Source organism: Giraffa tippelskirchi, chromosome 7, assembly GCF_054371585.1.
Source record: "Giraffa tippelskirchi isolate mGirTip1 chromosome 7, T2T-mGirTip1v1.2.pri, whole genome shotgun sequence".
Taxonomy (NCBI): Eukaryota; Metazoa; Chordata; class Mammalia; order Artiodactyla; family Giraffidae; genus Giraffa; species Giraffa tippelskirchi.
The window spans coordinates 90,909,788-90,931,427 of NC_137281.1; the positions used below are offsets into that span (position 1 = coordinate 90,909,788).

Here is a 21,640-nt window from a genome sequence, read left to right on the forward strand (position 1 = left end):
GGCTGTCCCTGACAATATTTAGGATTAAATTTAGCCATGAAAGATTTGTACACTGCAAAATGTAAGACATTCGTGAAAGATATTGAAGAAGATACAATTAAGTGGAAAAATAATTCCATAGATCAGAAGACTAAAATGTCTTTAACATATTGTTAAGATGTCCGTATTATTCAAAGTGATTTACAGATTCAACACAATTCCTATCAAAATTCCAGTGGTATTTTTTTTTTAACAGAAATAGAAAACACAAGTCTAAAATTCTTTTGGAACCTTAAAAGACAGTGAATGGTTAAAAAATCTCCAGAAAGAAGAAACCAGCAGCCTCATACTTCCTGATTGCAAACTATATACAAAACTATGGTAATCAAAACAATGTGATATTGATACAAAAACAGAAACATATCAATGGACTAAAATAGAAAGCCCAGAAACAAACCTGCGTATATATGATTAACTGATTTTTGAAAAAGCACTAAGAATATACAATGAAAAAGGAATAGTGTCTTCAGTAAATGGTGCTGGCAAACCTGGATAATCCACATTCAAAAGAATGAAACTGGGCCCCTATTTTATAAAACTTAGCATTTAGTATTTAAGATCTTAGGTGAAACTACTAATGGTGCACTGTATTGTCAGTATAGGGGTTCTGGAGTCAAAGGGAATTACACTTTTAGTTGTGAAATTGTGATTTATAATGAAAAATATACATTTGGTCTTTGTCTTCACTTCTGGCACAGAGCTCCTAAAACCCTTGGAATTTCCTGGTAATGAAAGCTATAAAAGTGTTTTTGTTATGCTAATGACATATGATGACATAACATTAAATGAGCTGACTTTTGCAAAGCACCCATGGACAGGATAGGGCTGGTTGCCAGGAGAACCAACCTTGTGATGAAAGGGCTGGAATTTTCATGCCCCACTCCTTGGCCTTGGATAGGGGAGAGGTCTGGAGGCTGACTCAATCAACAATGGTCAATTATTTAATAAATCATGACTATGTAATGAAGCCTCCATAAAAGCTCCAAAGGATTAGGTTCAGAGAGCTTACAGGTTGGTTACACGCAGCAGTGCTGGAAGAGGAGCTCTCTGGAGAGGGCATGAAAACTCTGCTCCTTTTACCCCTAGCTTACCATATGCATTTCTTCCATCTGGTTGCTCCTAAGTTATAACCTTTTATAACAAACCATAAACCAGTGTCAGTTAAGTCAGTTCTTTTGAGTACTGTCAGTCACTCCAGCAAATTAACTGAAACCAGGGAGGGTCCACGGGAACCTTAATTTATTGCTGGTTGGTCAGAAGCACAGGTTACACTCAACTGACATCTGAGCTGTGTGTGTGTGTGGGAAGATCAGCCTTGTTAAGACAAAATCCTTAACCTGTGGGATATGCCTTTTCAGGTAAATAGTGTCTGAACTGAGTTAAATTGTAGGGACACTCAGCTGGTTTTCAGAGCATTGTGTGTTGAATGTGTAGGGGTAAACCTTCTACACACACAAACATCAGAATTTGGTGATCAGGACAGCAAAAGAGTAATGCTGTATGTAGTCACCTTCCTTCCAATTAGATTTTATGTCCTTGAATAATTAAATTAGGTGTGTGTGCATGCTCAGTTGTGTCCAACTCGTTGCGACCCCACAGACTGTTGCCGGCCACTCTCCTCTGTCCACGGAATTTTCCAGGCAAGAATACTGGAGTGGGTTGCCATTTCCTACTCCATGGAATTTTCCTGACCCAGGGATTGAACCCTAGGTCTCCTGTGTCTCCAACTTTGCAGGCAGATTCTTTTACAGCTGAGCCACCAGGGAAGCCTAATTAAATTAGGAGCATAAGCTAAACCTCAGTGTATGTATGTATGGTATCTCTACTTAAGCTTTAGCCCACCTGAAATGTTTGTAGTTTCTCAACACATTTTTAAAAATTTTGAGTTTGTCTTTTGTTTAGTGTTTTAAAGTGCTTCTTTAACTTAATAAAATATAACTCTTCTTAAATTAATGTAGGAATAAGACATAAAGGGCTTCCCCTGTGGCTCAGCAGTAAAGAATCCGCCTGCAATACAGGAACCTCAGCTTCCATCCCTGGGTGGGGAAGATCATCTGGAGGAGGGCATGGCAGCCTACTCCATTATTCTTGCCTGGAGAATTCCATGGAGAGAGAAACCTGGTGGGCTACAATCCATAGGGTCACAGAGTTGGACAAGACTAAAGCGACTGAGCATGGACACCTAAGGCATAAAATCTAATTTTACTTTTTCAAAAGTGGTCAGCAAGTTGTTTCAATACAACTTATTAAATTATTTGTCATCTCCAAGTTAATTTGAGGCCAATATCTGTTGCATTAACTACTGAATTTTGTTATTTGTCAGATAGGTTACTGCATTTATTCCTTTCATAGTTCTTTCTACTTTGATGACAATGCCACACTATAGTTTATTTTTGGCATTACAGAATATCTTGATTTTTTAGTATATATCTTTTTAAATTTGAAATTTAGAATAATTCTTTTAGTATCACCCAAATATGTTCAATATGCTTTGTACTAAGTTTATATATTAAGGAAAATTATTATTTTTCAGTATTACTTTTGTCTATTCAAGACTACATTATATGTTTCTGTTTATTCAAATTATTCATGTATTCCAGCAGAAAATTGTCATTTAGTCATATAAGTCCTTTGTACTTTTTAAATTAGGCATACATTTTGTTTATTAATTTTCATGCTAAAGTTGGCTAAAAATTGTAAATTTTAGAGTTTGCAAATATAACTAGAAACGAAAATGGATATCTACTCTCATGTTTGTCAGTCAAACTTTGTACGAATATTTAGCCAAAGCAATAACATAAAAGATACTGTTTGTAAAAGTGGGAATTAAATTATTTGTATAATGATGTAAGCCTAAAGCTTTCTTTAAAAAAAAACAATTATTTAGAGCATTTTTCTACATGTATTGTTTTTTGTTTAAACTTTCACACTTTCCTTTTCCATTGTTCCTAATTGCTTTTCTATTAATCTCATACTACTTATTCTAACTCAATCTCAAACAAGGAGTTAAGTACTTAGACTCTATATCCTGCTTGGATGTCTCTATAATCTTCCTCTCAAAAATATACCTGAACAACAAATTTTAGCAACTAGTCCGGTCTCCAGGGACTGACATGATTTAAATTTGTACACTCCTACTTTGTTATTGATCTGTCTTTCTCTTGAACTCATTACTAAACAAATATGACACGAGAAAGATGAGTCTTCCAGTATGCCTTACTGTCACAATCCTTCCTCTCTCAACTTGCATTTATGGCACCTTAGCTGTACAGACTAGATACGATCTACTTCTAACTTTTCCTAGTTTGTCACTGGAATTATGTTGCTGTGATTGTTTTTCCTTCAAAGAACATTTGGAGGGGAAAGAGGATGATGACTCAGATTCTCTGGTCGAGAGCAACTGCCATGAATTCTTCAACTGGTCTCTATTTCATGAAGCAGTCCTAGGGTATCAGTTCAGTTCAGTTCAGTCACTCAGTCGTGTCTGACTCTCTGCGACCCCATGAATTGCAGCATGCCAGGCCTCTCTGTCCATCACCAACTCCCGGAGTCTACCCAAACCCATGTTCATCGAGTCGGTGATGCCATCCAACCATCTCATCCTCTGTCGTCCCCTTCTCCTCCCGCCCCCAATCCTACCCAACATTAGGGTCTTTTCCAATGAGTCAACTCTTCACATGAGGTGGCCAAAGTATTGGAGCTTCAGCTTCAACATCAGACCTTCCAATGAACACCCGGGATTGATCTCTTTTAGGATGGATTGATTGGATCTCCTTGCAGTCCAAGAAACTCTCAAGAGTCTTCTCCAACACCACAGTTCAAAAGCATCAATTCTGCGGCGCTCAGCTTTCTTCACCGTCCAACTCTCACATCCATACATGACCACTGGAAAAACCATAGTCTTGACTAGATGGACTTTTGTTGGCAAAGTAATGTCTCTGCTTTTAAACATGCTATCTAGGTTGGCCATAACCTTCCTTCCAAGGAGGAAGCGTCTTTTAATTTCATGGCTGCAGTCACCATCAGCAGTGATTCTGGAGCCCAAAAAAGTAAAGTCTGACACTGTTTCCACTGTTTCCCCATCTATTTCCCATGGAGTGATGGGACCAGATGCCATGATCTTAGTTTTCTGAACGTTGAGCTTTAAGCCAACTTTTTCACTCTCCTCCTTCACCTTCATCAAGAGGCTCTTTAGTTCTTCTTCACTTTCTGCCATAAGGGTGGTGTCATCCGCATATCTGAGGTTATTGATATTTCTCCCGGCAATCTTGATTCCAGCTTGTGTTTCTTCCAGCCCAGCGTTTCTCATGATGTACTCTGCATATAAGTTAAATAAGCAGGGTGACAATATACAGCCTTGACGTACTCCTTTCCCTATTTGGAACCAGTCTGTTGTTCCATGTCCAGTTCTAACTGTTGCTTCCTGACCTGCATACAGGTTTCTCAAGAGACAGGTCAGATGGTCTGGTATTCCCATCTCTTTCAGAATTTTCCACAGTTTATTGTGATCCACACAGTCAAAGTCTTTGATAGTCAATAAAGCAGAAATAGATGTTTTTCTGGAACTCTCTTGCTTTTTTGATGATCCAGCGGATATTGGCAATTTGATCTCTGGTTCCTCTGACTTTTCTAAAACCAGCTTGAACATCTGGAAGTTCACGGTTCACGTATTGCTGAAGCCTGGCTTGGAGAATTTTGAGCATTACTTTACTAGCATGTGAGATGAGTGCAACATGCTAAAATTTAGGTAGATTTTTAACACAATCAATTTGGCAGTCTTTCCTTGTTAATCAATGTTTATTCTCACTTGAATTTGGAATACATTATCTATTAGTCTTATTGACACTTTCATTATTTCTTTTGTTTTTTCATTGTTATGGTTATAATTTATGCCTCTAATATGCACCAGACTCTGTGCTGGACTTCTGACATATGACTTTTCAACTTTATTTCATAACAATTCTATACGTTCTTAGCATCTCTAGTTCCCAGATAAGAAAAATTAAGTTCTAGGAGAGAGTAATTTGCCCAGTGAAATGGAGTTAGGAAGTCTTCTTAAAACAAGACAGAAAGAAGCATGGTTTTTCTTCTACTATTTTTGTGATCATTTATTTTTCTCAGGATTTATAGGGATTTATTTGACACTTTTATTATTTGTGTATCTTCATGTACCTTTACTAAAAATTTGGAGGAAAGTGAAGTGTTTTTCAACTATTTAAACCAAAGTTTTTGAAAATTTCTGTGTTTAACCTCTCTAAAAATACACACTTGTTCTGTTTGTCTTTTGAGGCCATTCAGAACAAATTATATTTTAAGCCCTCTCTGTGTCTTTTCATCTCCAATTTAAATCTTCAACAGTTTGTGGAAGAATCCCCAGATCAGTGAGGATGTGTTTTTTAAAATTAAAATATAATTCTGTCATCCTCACTACACAAACATCAAGTATGGTTATTGAGAGTATAATATGAAGATAATTTGGGGAAAAAATTCTGAGAAAGATGAGATAGCAATCAGATTGATGGAATAAAATTGAGATAGAATCTAATGTTATTTATCATAGAACATTTCTGAGTGAGTGATACAAGTATTTAAGGATTTATAATCAATTTATTTAGAGAAATGAGGGCAGTTTCTCTCTTGTTAATCATTGTATACCTGGTGCCTAGTACAGAGGCTGACAAGTAGTATTGGATAGATTAATACTAAACACATATCAAAGACATGGAATAAAGTTAGATATATTATAGAGTTATCACTTAAGGCCCTCAGTGAAAACATGGATAAACTGTTCAAGCAAATTATGTAGTATTAATAATGGTTTGGACATGTTCCTGTTTTCCTAAGGATCCAGTATCTCTAAGTGATATAGTTCTATAGGATAGTAAAACTAGAAATGAATGTCATACTCTAGACGTCATGCATATCACACATCACAACATTTTCCACCCCTAATCCTTAGCCATTTTCCTTACTTGGTGTGGGCAATTCAGAAATTGTGTTTCCATGCTCTTTGGGTGAAATACACACCAACTTTTAAATTATTCCCTCAGGGTTTTGTTTCCTAGCTGGCTGGCCCTGGCCTCCAGAGAATCAGTTTTCTTAGTCACAACCTGCAGTGATAGCTCATTGTTACATCAGGGAAGGAACTGACACACACCAAAATATAGAAGACAAAGCTTTCTGTTGTAGATGGGGAAAGAGGCACCTTCTCCCCCGTCTGTTGTTCCTGACTACACCAAGACTGGCGTCTCTGACTGGTAGGTAGAAAAATGGTGCTAGAATAATTACATAAACCACTATATTTTTGAGGCACTGGGATGAATATAATGATGGGGATGATTAAGTAAAATACTCTGAGAACAGTGGTAAGAAGCAGAAAGCCTCAAGTAAAGAAACGTCTTAGGGAAAACACGGTAGTCATATAGACCAGATCTTAAGCATGGACTTGGACGAACTAGGTATTTTGCTTGATCTCCATAACTAAAGGCTCAGCAGGGCACTGAGAAGACACTTTGGTCAGCTCCTACCTATAGGATCAACCATTCTTACTCTCAGAGAAGATTCTCGGAGATGAATTCTTTTGAGATTCTTAGTCTCAAAAGAAGACTCCAGGAATCAAAATCAGGAGGCAGGAAGCAGAGTCAAAAAACACCAAATGAGTTAATGAAACAACTAGATTTGGAAATATTTGACAATTTTTCTTACTAATTCATTGATGTATTCACTTAAAATTGATTTAATCATTCATTTATTTATTCAATAAACATGTATTAAAGACTTTAGTGTGCTAGGAGTAATCTAAGGCACTAGAGAGATGTATAAATGAGACATGCTTCATGACCTCAAGAGGATCAGAGTTTCTATAATACTTTGGCCAAAATACAAGCTGAAAATTACAACGCAATGGATAAATTGTTATTGGAGATGTGAACAGAGTACTGCTATAGGAGCCCAAATTTCTTCGGTGCTTGTTAGAAATTATTAATGCAAACTTTCAGGCATTTTGGAAAGAAGGCCTTCTGAGAATAGCTGGTAGATTGAATAGCAGTGATTTATCAACAGTCAAATAGGACTGTGGTCTGGAGAAAACAGGAGGAGATGGTAGCATTTAGAAATCAGATGTTCTTGTCCTCTCTAAGCTATTTCCTAGACTTGATCTTAGTCTTCCAGGCCCAAGGATAGTAGATGGGAATAGAGATGTATAAACAGATGTTAAGGATAATACTCTGGGAATCATATATTAGGATGATAGTTTCTCTGCTAAACTTGCTATTTTGCTAGGGAAATATAACAATGACAGCAACAACAATAATGATGATAATTTAAGAAAGTGTGAGCTATTTGCTTGACATTTTTCTGAGTTTCGTATGCATTAGCTCGTTAATCTCTACAGTAATACCTACGAGCAAGATATGATTATTATCTCCATTGCACCACTGGGCATTTCAGGCAGAGTGAAGTGAGTCATTCAGGATCACAGGAGCTACAGGAGCTAGTAAGTGGTCAGCTGTGGTTTGAACCAGGGCACTGATGCTCCATATCTAAGTCTATTTTAGGAGAAATGCTCAAACAGCAAATAATCCTCAAAACACTCATACTGAGATCAGCCCTTCTCTGATTCTAAGGCTTTCTTCTTGCTTAGTTTACTGTGGGCAACAGAGTATATAGGCAATCGAAAGAAGTACATCTTGGTGTTTTCTGCTACTGGTTTAATTATGAGACCCAGGGAACTTAGTCTCCACATACCCATCTATACGGGGAAAAATTTTCATATACTACCTCTTCACTATCTTATAGAAGAAGATAGTTGAGCTTGATATCTGGGGAAAAGGAGAAATCAATTCAAATTTCTTTTATATGTGAATATATTCAGAAAGATTACATTACTGTCCCTCCAAAGTGGCAACCACAAAAAGTTGTTAATTAACTTTTCTGGGACCTTTACTTTCAATCTACTTTTATTTTCATAGAATCTTAGGCTTACAGAACTAGAAGATTTCTTAAAATTCTAGTGTTAAAATCCATTATGTTGTTAGGAAGAAACTGATGTAATGGGAGGTCTATGACCTTTCCAACATCACACCGATTTTGGTGGCTGAGTTTCAATGAGAATCCAAGTCTCTCAATTCTTGCTCAGTGCTCTTTACAGCTGCTTTTCAAACTGGAGCGTGTATCAGTTAAGACCCTACACTTTGTATAAGAGGCTCTAGGTTATGGCAAAAACCAACACACCATTGTAAAGCAATTTTCCTCCAATTAAAAAAAAATTAAATAAAAAGATCCTACGCTTTCTAAAATGTGATTCTTTGTAAAGATTTTGGAGAATTAAAAAAAAATATATTGAGCTTGTATGCAGCATCAGAAGAGTTATAAAGATAAAAGCCTTTAAATAATGACTTGATTCCTCATTTCATTGTTATAAATGTATTTTTTGAATGTTGTGCTCTAACACAGATCTTACTCAGGTGGAATACTCTCTAAAAAGAAACATCCTATATCTTTAAAGTTTCTAAATATCTAGTACGTTCCTGCTGTACTTACCGTCATGCCCGCCCCAACCCCTAGTCTCCATTTTTGTGTTTTCTTTGCTCTTCTTGCCCATGGCTCAGTAAAGTGAAAGCTCTGCTCCACAACCTGTACCATATTCCCCTAATCAGCAAGTCTGAGAGGCTTTAAAGTACCTTTATTCTCTATAAAATGGTTTTCAATTAATCATAACTTGAAATTTTATAGTTTTCTTTTTTTCTTTTTTTATTTATTTTTTTTTTATTTTTTTTTATTTTTTTATTTTTTTTTCATGTAATGGTTTTATTGCCCTTTACCAAGTTAAAAAAAAATACACATTACAGAAGTAGCAGCAATTTTTAATTACAAGCAAAGGTTGACTCTAATTGTTTGTTTCCTTTAAATGAACATTCCCCTGGTGGCAATGTAAGCCATAAAGATGGGCTATTTTCATCTGCAGAAGAAATACAGGATAATAACTTCCTCTTTCTTTTACAGCTTCCTTCCTTCTCATCAATATAACCTTTCCTTCTCTTCCATTTTCACCCATTTCTCAGTGATAGCACAATCCTTCTACTCAACGCTATTGAAGTACAATCTGAAAGCATTTCTTTCAGTTGTGAGTTTTTGGTTTTTGGTTATCAAAATGGGCTAGGATAGGTGACTTTTACTCTCAGAGATACTAGTTTCTTCATTCACATCCTCATCTAAGCAAAGAGAATGGACAATGGTTGTAGATGATAGCTAATTTCTTTTGAGCCTCTAGTATGAGTGTAACTTGAGTCATTTAATCTTTTGCTATTTCAAGATCTATGTGAAAGCCTCCCTAAGTTGCTTAAATTGACAAGACAGCTATTCTCTGTGTGGCTACAGAGAGTTTGGCAAGCACATGAATGAACATTATATTGTTAGTAACAAAGAAATTCTTCACAGATTATTGTTTTTCCCCAAAGCATTTGCTCCCTTGAGGAGAGTTCACAGTTCACCCACTTATAGGGTGGGCCTCTGTACCCCTAGGTATCTCCAAAGTCATCCTCTAGATACTTCATCCCTGCAGAGTAAACACAGAATGGAAATTCACAAGTTATTGTTAAAGGAGGAGCAGACTTTTTAAAGATTCTACATATAAGATTATGCAATATTTTTTTCTGTCTTTGTCTGGCTTATATGTTCCTTAGCATAACATCCCCCAGCTTCATCCTTTTTTTTTTTTGCAAATGGTAGGATCTCCTTATTTTTTAACACTGAATAATATGTGTGTATAGATGTATATACACAATCATAACATCTTTATCCATTTAAAAATAGTATGGTAGTTATCAGAGGTAGGGAGGTGAGGGAAATAGGGAGATACTGGTCAAAATGTACAAAGTTGCAGTTGTGTGGAATGAATAAATAAGTCTAGAGATCCAATGTACAAGATAAGTATAGTTAATAATGCTATATTGGGATACTGGAAATTTGCCAGCATAATAGATTTCAGGTGCTCCCATCATAGGAAACAATGGTAACTATGTGGAAGTGATTATGTATTCAATAGCTTGACAGTAGTTATCATTTCACTGTGTATATGTATATCAAACCATCACGTAGGACACTTTAATGTATCAAACTTTTATCTTTAAAAAAAAACCCTTCCCCCCCAAAAATAAAACAAGCAGGCTTGCATCCAGAGGCTTAGGAGGTATAGGTGGGTGAATGCAGAATGAAATAAAACCCTCTTGACCAACTGTTCTGAGCAAGAACTTCTTGGCTTGGAATCATTAACCCCTCTTAAATGGTGGTTTTAGAAAGAAATGTCCTGACTCAATCTCCATGGATTACCCCAAGAATTTCACCCCAAGAATTCCCCACAAACATAATTCCCTGTTCTGGATTTTTATTGGCACAATTCCAAGATTTTTTAGAGTGTGACACAACACTTCTAAATATTTTTGGCAGACAGTCAAATTTTATTAAGAATCTGGAATGTGCTAGATGAACCTCATTTCAGACATAAAAGATATAAAGATACATTTTTTAAAAAAAGTTTGTCATTATGGTGCTCATATTCCAGCTGACTTTGGTGGTGTGGCAATAACATACAATTCAACATTAAATCTTGCCAATTGCCTATCCTAAATATTTTCTAAACAGGCAATTCATTTCTCTAAATAGCTGTTGAAGAGCCAAGGAGGGAAGAAGGATGAAATGCTTTGTTATTTTTTTTCCCGAGGAATAAGTCAGGTAAGTTATCTTCATGAGGTGTATATTATTAGTTTCTAATTTTATGTCATATATCAGACATTGAGGTACAAAAATAGATCTCTTTAACACTATTTTTCTGGTAAAATAATCCTTCCTATTTCATAACACCTGAAGTATGTTTGCCTTTCCAGTACCTCAACACACATTCACCCAGATTCTTTCTTTCTAGACTAGTGCCATTTTCTCTTCTTTTTGATGGGATAGGTACAGAGTATGACAGAGGAGGAAAGTGTGACCTGTGTGAAAATAATCAGAATTATCATATCAGTGTCCCCTCGAAAATTAAAAATACTTAGTGTCTTGTAATAGTATTTACTGCACTGAAATAGTCATTTACTTTTAGTAACAAGAGGGCAGTTATTTCATTAAGAGCAAATAATCATTCCACATGTTGGAAAATGGCACACCATAATAGCAAAATATCCAAGTAAACTAAGTAATCATAAGGTTCTAGATGCTTTTGATAGAGACACTTTTGATTGTTGGAAACTCATAGCTGACTTATCAGTGAGTGTAAATGAATAGTATGTTGTGAATTTACAATTACTTACTTTTTCTGCTTTTAGTATGGAGGCTATGGGGCACCTTCTCCAAGTAAGCACAGTAAAACTGTGGCTTTCAAAAATCCTAGGAAATACGTCACTCTGAATAACCATGCTTTTAAGAAAGTTGAGGATTGAAAACTGGCAGCATCATCTATCTTTCTTTTGATTAAAATATTTCTAAACTGAATTGTTAATGTTCCTATCTCACTTAACATGATTAATTAATTCACTGAGGATCCATATAGGGCTCTTCAGGAATGTCAGAATATTTCCCCTTTGCTAAATACTAAATAATTCCACTGACCTTCCTTAGTGTTTTTGTTTTTCTGCCTCTTGTGTGAAATTCCTTGCAAACACTGTTTTTTGAGAGGATGGGGTGGGGGGAGGTGTTTACTTGTAATGAACCATCTCTTCATTATAATAAAATGCCTTTATAACAGATTTGGAAGTCTGTGTTTGTTAAAATTATGGACGAGTTGAGGCTGTAGGTTCCACAGTGGAAACACTGTATTTCTTCAGTCAATATTACACATAAGCTTTAGTGCACAGACACTGTGGCATCTATTTGGTTTTCTAGAATCCTAACTTTTGTATATGTGTACTTCCTGAGGAAAGGCAATACTATAAAACAGCACATCAGTAGAACAGAAGCAACTCTAGCATTGGTTGTTGCTCACAAAAAATTATTACTTTGGTGTGGTGGTTTTTACATTACTTAAAAGAGGAAGCATATTTGGTAAAGTAAATGATTATCTTAGTTTTATTCAGTGGTTTTGTTACTAATAGAGTCAGGTTCAACATCAGGCCTTAAGAAAAATTTTATCATTAATCTTATTCCCACTGCCGCCTTGAAATGACAGACTGCGTTGGCTTGGGTGGCAAGTATACCCATTTCTTAATTACTACATCTTCTTCCTACTCACCTGAAACGGGGTAAAATGCATGGCCAGTAGAATAATCTACATAAAGAATTTTCATGTCGGGCCCTGCATTGTTGTATTTTGTGGTTGTTTATATATAACCTAGGGTTAAGTTCTCTAAGTTTTGGTTAAAGGAAAAAGATGTCCATTCACTAAACATGAAGCCCTGGCATCTCTTTAATGGTTTATAACTAAAATACCATCAGATCAGCACACCCAATATTAGACTACAAGCCCAAGTTTCCAAACTGATCAGATTTCACATCATCATCAATAGCAACAACCACCACAAAAATCTAGAAAGAACAGGCTGCATCTTTTTTTACCAGTCTAAAACTTGTCTAAACTTGGAAGCACATATTGCTTACTATAGTAGATGTTTAGGGGAAGGATTAGTGCATTTCTGAGTTTCATAAAAAATAGGAATAACACTAAGAAGTTGCGATTTTGGTGTCAGATATATGACATATTTCTTATGGTTTCAATGTTTCTAATTTTCATATCATCACTTACTCTTTCCTTATTTTGGTTTATACAATATAAAACCAGGCAACCAAACTTATGCTAGTACAATCTCTTAATGGCAGACCTGATGATTTTTAAAGTGTTGATGTAACTCCGGTTAAATACTATTTGGAGTAATTACAATTTCTGTATTTTTCACAGCTATATTATGAAAAAAAGTGAAGAAATGGAAACTGCAAATTACACCAGGGTGACAGAATTTGTTCTCACTGGCCTATCTCAGGCGCGGGAGGTGCAGCTAGTCCTATTTGTTATATTTTTGTCCTTCTACTTGTTCATTCTTCCAGTAAATATTCTTATCATTTGCACCATCAGGCTTGACCCACATCTGACTTCACCCATGTATTTTCTGTTGGCTAATCTGGCCTTCCTTGACATTTGGTACTCCTCCATCACAGCCCCTAAAATGCTTGTAGACTTCTTTGTGGAAAGGAAGGTCATTTCCTTTGGTGGATGCATTGCTCAGCTCTTCTTCTTGCACTTTGTTGGGGCCTCAGAGATGTTCCTGCTCACGGTGATGGCCTTTGACCGCTATGCTGCTATCTGCCGCCCCCTCCACTATGCTACCATCATGAATCGACGTCTCTGCTGTATTCTGGTGGCTTTCTCCTGGATGGGGGGCTTCATTCACTCTACGATACAGGTGGCTCTCATTGTTCGACTTCCCTTCTGTGGGCCTAATGAGTTAGACAGTTACTTCTGTGACATCACACAGGTTGTCCGGATTGCCTGTGCCAACACCTTCCCGGAGGAGTTAGTGATGATCTTTAGCAGTGGTCTGATCTCTGTGATGTGCTTCATTGCTCTTCTCATGTCCTATGCCTTCCTCCTGGTGATGCTCAAGAAACACTCAGGTTCAGCTGAGAGTACCAGTCGGGCCATGTCCACCTGCTACTCCCACATCACCATTGTGGTACTAATGTTTGGGCCATCCATCTACATTTATGCTCGCCCATTTGACTCTTTTCCCCCAGATAAAGTGGTGTCTGTGTTCCATACTGTGATATTCCCTTTACTTAATCCCATCATCTACACACTGCGAAACAAAGAAGTAAAAAAGGCCGTGAGGAAGTTGGTCATCCGATACATTTTATGTAAAGAGAAGTGAAAGATTAATGGCATTTTCTATAGTCCTTCTGAGGGTTTTTTTTTCTAAAAAAGGAAGTATTTGCAGTAGTATTGCTGCTTTCGCTACCTCCTTTTGTCTGAGGTCTTAAATCCCACTAGGTTTTCCCTCTAATTGGTGAAAAAACAGAGAGATTAGGATGGAAATAAATTTACTCACACTCTCCCTGAAATTTCTGGCAGATCACTATCATAATTCAAGATATAATAATGATTTGCTGAAACACACATTTTCACTAATTGTTTATTGAGTGGCTTTTCTGGAGAGGGTTTGGCTGTGAGGAGAATGTATGTTGAGAAATAATAAAACTAATAAGACCTGGGAGATGTGTTCACTATGAATATAAAGAAATAAGTGGCTAGTATCTGAATATGAGCAGTTTCAAGAGACTCTGTTTTTGTTTAGTTGCTAAGTCATGTCCCACTCTTTTGTGACCCCAGGGACTGTATCCCACCAGGCTCCTCTGTCCATGGGATTTTCCAAGCAAGAATCCTGGAGTGGGTTGCCATTTTCTTCTCCAAGTGACCTAATTAAATATTATTGTCATGTTTCAGTCTTAGTCCAATGGGATGATGTTTGGTAAACCATCGTCCTGGGACTGAAAAAATAAATTATTTACTCCTTTATCTTCTTCTTTCCAGAATGGAAAGTGAGGGTTTATTCATATAAGACATTTCAACACATGCCAGGTGGTAACCAGTCAACAGTATTGGTGACAGGAGTCAAGATTTTGTCACACGTTGGAAACAGATTTTATAAATTCATAGCTGAGTGTAGTTTGATTGGTGTGTGAGACTCCTCTCTCAGAGGAAGTTGCTAGTCAGCAGGTAGTTTTTAAAGTCAGTCTCTCCTTACACCCTCCAATGTGAAAACAGACTTGGAGGAAAGGGATCCTAGGTTGATTGGAATTTATAGACAACCACCTGTGTGATTTTTTTTAAAGATCACCTCTTTTGTCAGTTTTTATGTCTTCTATATTTGCTTATTCTGCCATTTATGTTCAAGTTAAATTAGTAGTGTGTTGTTTTTGTTAGCACTATAATTAAGAGTTCTTTCCTATTAAATGAAATTTTATGTTTCTTTTTAAGATATAAAATAGAAGAGACCTATAATTTCCATTATTTTCTTTAACTCTATAGTGAGAATTCTCTAATGAATTATTTGTTAGTGATCAATTAATTCCCTAATACTCAGAACTCAATTACTGACCATGCTTCAGAATGTAAGATTGCAATATCTGAGTTTATGCAATTTTTAAAAATTTAAATGAACTTTTCAGTTTCAAAACTAGACATCATTTCATTCAAGGGCAAGAGCACTTTGGCAGCTTTGAGCTTTAGTCATATGTTTTTGATAATGTACTGTGATTAGATTTTGAGGGAAATAGGGTCTTGTCAGTGTCAAGAATGAATATGTATAAATAAATGATTAAAATAATCCCAGGGTTATTCTTTATCTGGATTCTATTTATTAATTGAGGAGGTAATCTGTGCTAGATCCAGTGCACCTCAGGCACATAGGAAGGAATAATTGTACTTAATGTCAGTTCTTTGCTTTGGGAAGCTTTCCCTATGATGTCACAGTGGAGTTCCCAGCCCCCATGTTTGTGTGGAAGCTTTCACACACTAATAAGCAATTCCTGACTGCAGGAGGGTGTCCAAGAATTCAGCTCAAATCTGATACTGTCTCCTTGGAAACAGAATCTGATTCCGCAGGTCAACTGCTCAGTTCCACAAGAACAACCTCCATCTGAGATGCCAGGGGCAAGCCCAGGATGTCATCTGTGCTTCTGCCTGATTGGCTATAAATCAGAGGTTCCCACAATTCCTTCCTTGGGTTCAATTTGTTAGAACAGCTCACAGAACTTGGGGAAATCTATTTATTCACCATTAGCAACTTGTTATAAAGGATATCAAAGGATATGTATCAGCAGCCAGATGAAGAGATATATGGGGTAAAGTTCTGAACAAAGGAGCTTGGAGCCTGGCACAGTAGCCTGTGGAAGTAGTCTCTTTCTGGGATATGGAAATTCACCAAAAAGGACCAGAGATCTATCCTTTTGGGTTTTTTTGGAGGCTTCATTACATAAGCATGATGGCTCATTAAAAAGCTATACTAACCAAGAGAGTACAGTATTGATGTGAAGACAGACTGATGGCCCAAAATAGAGTAGGCAGAAGCAGACTCACACATATTGTAAATTGATTTTTGTCAAAGATACATATACAATTCACCAAGAAAGGAAAGTTTTAAACAAATAACGCTAGAGCAGCTGAATACATGTATGGAAAACAATGAACTTGGACATCAAGCTCACTGCACACACAAAATTAATTTGGAGTTGGATCATAGATCTAAATGTAGCAGTTAGAACTATAAAGCTCCTAGAAGAAAACATAGAAGAGTGGTTTTTTTTTTTCATATTTGGGATAAGCAATGATTTCTTAAATAGCACAAAAGAAGCTGTAATCATAAAATTGATAAGTTAAAGCTTAAGAAATAAAAAATTACTGTTCATCAAAATATACCATTATGAAATTAATAAGCAAATTATACACTGGAAGGGAGATTTGGAATTTCCTAATCACTCTCTCTCTTTCCTAGTGAAAAACAAGTAAAAAGATTTAAACAGGGATTTTGCTGGCAGTCCAGTGGTTAGGACTCCTCTCCTACTGAAGGGGGCCCCAGTTGGATCCCTGGTTAGGACACTAAGATCCTGCAAGCTGCTAAGCACAGCCCCTCACCCCAAAAAGATTGGAACAGACATTTCAGAAAAGAAATATACAAATGATTGTTAAGTTAGTGGGAAGATGCACATCATTAGTCATCTGGGAAATGGCCCAAGACATGTGACCATGTGTTCAGACAGAGCACACTCTCACTACTCTGCAGAACAGGCATAAGTTTGCCTCAGTAAAACTCAGAAGGCAATGAAAATGTAGTTTATCAAGTGCCCCCAGGTGTATATAACATCCTAGATACCAGACACTTGCATATAAGTGACTAGGTTGCTCAGTGGATCAGAACTGTGAGAGCCTGACAAAGGAGGCAGTTGAAATACTGAGTTCTAAATTGGTTGATTTGCATATGAAAGGTGGCTTTGTAGTTGAGTCATTCATTATCTCTAGGAATGGTGGCTTTGTAGTTGAGTCATTCATTATCTCTAGGAATGGGAGATCTCTGGGAGGTGCAGACTCTTGGGTTGGCAGGGCCCAAAGCGTCCAAGCATCAGGAATACAAAAAATAAAAAGGCACGATTAACACACTACAGCAAACATTGGTCAACTGATGAAGGAACTTGAACTCATATGTTGCTAGTTTACATCTACCTTAGGATCCGGAGATCCTATTCGTAAGTGGTTAGCCAAGAGAAATGGAAACTTGTGGACAAAATGATTTATATTAGAATGTTCATGGAAACGCTCATAAATGGAGAAAAGTAACAAAACCTTTGGATTCTATACACACAATGGAACATTATTTGGTAATTAAAAGGAACAGCTGCAGATAATGCAACATACATGAACATTAAAATCTTAATGCGGAGTTAAAAGCCAGATAAAAAAGAATACATGCCATGTGATTCCATTTTTATAAAACCTAAGGTAAAGCAACACTAGTCTATGATGTTAGAAATTAGAAAGTGGTTGCTAACTATGATGGTATTTGCAGGGGAGAATGACAAAGAGCACAAAGAGATTTTCTGGAATGAATGAAGGAAACATTCTGCATCGTGTTTGGAATAGTGGTTCCTTGAGTGCTAACATTTGACAGAAATATTCAGGTCAACACTTACCTGTACATTTTCATGCTTATAAATTATATCTAAAGAAATATAATAAAGAACTTATTTTCATGCTTTCTTGTAAATGCATGCAATTTTTGAAGGACACAACAGAAATTCATATTAATTTTCTGCTGTGAGATGTGAGGAGAAATGGACACAGGAGAATTAAGATGGGAAGGAGGTTTCCTCACTGTACAGATTATTTTTAAATAATTAATTTAAAAATGTATGAATGTATTATTTATTAACATTTCATGCAAAGATGGGCACAATAAAGGACAGAAATGGTAGGGACCTAACAGAAGCAGAAGATATTAAGAAAAGGTGGCAAGAATACACAGAAGAACTGTACAAAAAAGATCTTCACAACCCAGATAACCATGAGGGTGTGATCACTCACCTAGAGCCAGACATCCTGGAATGCAAAGTCAAGTGGACCTTAGGAAGCATCACTATGAACAAAGCAAGTGTAGGTGATGGAATTCTAGGTGAGCTATTTCAAATCCTAAAAGATGATGCTATGAAAGTGCTGCACTCAATATGCCAGCAAATTTGGAAAACTCAGCAGTGGCCACAGGACTGGAAAAGGTCAGTTTTCATTCTAATCCCAAAGAAAGGCAATGGCAAAGAATGTTCAAAGTATCGCACAATTGTACTCATCTCACATGTCAGCAAAGTAATGCTCAAAATTCCTCAAGTCAGGCTTCAACAGTACGTGAACTGTGAACTTTCACTTCAAGCTGGATTTAGAAAAGGCAGAGGAACCAGAGACCAAATTGCCAACATCCGTTGGATCATCAAAAAATCAAGAGAGTTTTAGAAAAACATCTACTTCTGCTTTATTGACTATGTCAAAGCCTTTAACTGTGTGGATCACAACAAACTGTGGAAAATTCTCAAAGAGATGGGAATACCAAACTACTTGATCTGCCTCCTGATAGATCTGTATGCAGGTCAAGAAGCAACAAGAACCAGACATGGAACAACAGGCTGTTGTTCCAAATTGGGAAAGGTTCCAAATTGGGAAAGGAGTATGTCAAGGCTGTATATTGTCACCCTGCTTATTTAACTTATATGCAGAGTACATCATGTGAAATGCCAGGCTAGATGAAGCACAAGCTGGAATCAAGACTGCCAGAAGAAATATCAATAACCTCAGATACACAGATGACATTACCCTTATGGCAGAAAGCAAAAAGGAACTAAATACCCTCTTGATGAAAGTGAAAGAGGAGAGTGAAAAAGTTGGCTTAAAACTCAATATTCAAAAAACTAAGATCATGGCATACAGTCCCATCACTTCATGGCAAATAAATGGGAAAACAATGGGAACAGTGAAAGACTTTATTTTCTTGGGCTCCAAAATCACTATAGGTGGTGACTGCAGCCATGAATTTAAAAGATGCTTGATCCTTGGAAGAAAAGCTATGACCAACCTAGACAACATATTAAAAAGCAGAGGCATTGTACTGCCAACAAAGGTCAGTCTAGTAAAGCTATGGTTTTTCCAGTAGTCATGTATAGATGTGAGAGTTGGATCTTGCTAACACTAAAATACAGCATGGTTCATGACTTTAATTTCTAAGATTGTCTAAAAGTATCAATTTTTACCAGTAGTAATATGAAGTCTCTGTTCTGAGGACTAGTTAGATCATCAAGTTAATTTTATTCTAAGTATTGTGGCAAACATTAGGAAGCAAAGTCCCTGATTATGTCTATAGTCATGAAAAAATAATATTTAAAAAAGTCTTTGGTGGCAATAAAGATTGTAATGAACCCCAAGATGGGAATTTTTCTTCCCATGTGTTTTTCTGCATATTTTAATTTTGTTTTTTTTTTAAAAAGATAACTTTATCTACTTGAATATGTGATTTTCAGAATATACATTTTTATGCCTCTCTATCCTTTCATATTCATTTCTTGTTTTCCTAATACAGCCTTTGCATGTATTGGCATTTCTTAATTTCCCCTTCCTCTTTATCTATTATTTTTATCTTCATAGCTTTGTATATCTCTTTATTATTTTACTTTTCCCATTTGTCATTCCTCCTACCTCTTTTTTTCTGAACTGGATATAAATTAGAATGAAATATGTTTGATTATGCATTGTTTTCATTTTTAAAATACGTGGTTAGTATTTTAATTTTTTAAATAAAAAATCTGTCTCTTTAAAAAAATCAAATCTACTGAAGTTTAAATTATGTTGCCTTCTACTGCATGATTCCTAATTATTTTTCTTCTGCTTAATAATATTAAATTGAAAAATAAATAGCTCTGCATCATTGATTTTTGCATGCTCAGTCACTCAGTTGTGTCTGACTGTGTGGTCCCATGGGCTATAGCCCACCAGCCTCCTCTGTCTGTGGAATTTTCCAGGCAAGAATACTGGAGTGGGTTGCCATTTACTCCTCCAGGGCATCTTCCTGACCCAGGAATTGAACCTGTGTCTTCTGCATAGGCAGGGATTCTTTACCACGTACCACCCAGGAAACCCCATCATTGCTTTAGCAAACCTTAAAACAAAAAACAGCAAATATGAAGACCAAATATGTTCTATGTGGAGGACATCGCCTCTGAGGTTTTAATCAGTCCTACAACATGCAGTTCTTTTTCTTTAGAAGAATTATTCAAAGGAGGCTTTGTGACCATCATTTATTTTCTCTTTGCCTATCCCTTTGTCACCAGAAGTTATGTTGAATCTAACATAGTTACTATCTACTTAACCACAGTATTTTCTTCCTTGATATACCTTGGATTTTCTGTCAGTTACACTACTTTTCTCTTTTTTGAATTTCAGTATAAAATATAAACCTCCCTTGACTTCTATTCATTCAGACCTAATAAATATTCTCATCATTCCATCATTTCTGTCACTGATGGAATGTTAATTTTAGATTCCAATAGAGAGACCATGTCTCTTTAACTGATATCTGAGTATTTTCACCTAAGATATCTCTATTCTAATATTTCGATCTCGTTGGCATTCTAAAAATTCCCTTCAAAAGAGTTCTATAGTTTGGTTAGCCTTCGAATTCCCAAAGTGCATTCTCTGTTGCATCACAAATTGGTTGTTGTTTTCAAATGTTAAGAGGTCTGTCTTCGAGAGAAGAGATATTTAATAACAAAGGTGGAAATAAAAAGTTATTGTCCCTTCTGTTAAGAGGTGGAGCTTGCTGTGTGAGAGCAATGTTGGATTGCTAGACAGGTAAATATTTTTGTCAATCTTCATATTATAAGGAACAGGAAGAAGGAATAAATGGAAAGATTTTACAGCTTTTCTGGTGGGACATCTGCTGTCTCATAATGCAATGGTGAGCTGTTCTAGCAGAAACAAACTTTTTTTATTTGAAATCTGAATTCAATAATGCAGTAACATCTTTTATCTGTTCTTAAGAGTTGACTTATTGGAAAAGACCCTAATGCTGGGTAGGATTGGGGGCAGGAGGAGAAGGGGACGACAGAGGATGAGATGGTTGGAGGGCATCACTGACTCGAGGGACATGGGTTTGGGTAGACTCTGGGAGTTGGTGATGGACAGAGAGGCCTGGCGTGCTGCAATTCATGGGGTCGCAAAGAGTCAGACACGACTGAGCAACTGAACTGAACTGAATGATATAACTCTTGTTCCTCTGAATATTTAGAATTACTTTATTGAGAATACATAAAACTTTTATTAAGATACCAGTTTTCTTGGTCTTAAATTTACATATCATATTACTAGAGAAAGAAGTGAGGGATGTTAGATGGTAATCAATAGGATCTGTTAAGGAGTCAGTAGAAGAACATAAGTGCATGATAGGAAAGCCAAACACAGTGGAAAAATCTGCAACCCTTAACCTTTAATACTTAAAGTTTTCTCTTATGTCCTAAAGACAGTCTTGATGTTTGAAACTGTATGAAATAACCAATTGTATAATAGAGTGCAAGATGCACATAACTTAGGAAT

The 21,640-nt window shown here is 36.5% G+C and overlaps 2 protein-coding genes across 2 annotated transcripts in view; one reads left to right on the top strand and one right to left on the bottom strand.

The window, feature by feature from the left end:
• The window catches only part of LOC145512684 (olfactory receptor 11H6-like), a 364,468-nt gene that overhangs the window by 130,000 nt on the left and 212,828 nt on the right, over nucleotides 1-21,640 (bottom strand). The gene's annotated exons all lie outside the window — the stretch shown is intronic.
• Nucleotides 9,748-13,889, top strand: LOC145512688 (olfactory receptor 4M1). Its single transcript, XM_081506977.1, has one exon. The coding sequence runs from the start codon at nucleotides 12,930-12,932 to the stop codon at nucleotides 13,887-13,889; it is 960 nt and encodes a 319-aa protein (XP_081363103.1). The 5' UTR covers nucleotides 9,748-12,929.

Coding starts and splice junctions, on each gene's coding strand:
- LOC145512688 (XM_081506977.1), top strand. CDS start 12,930: ATGAAAAAAAGTGAAGAAATGGAAACTGCAAATTACACCAGGGTGACA.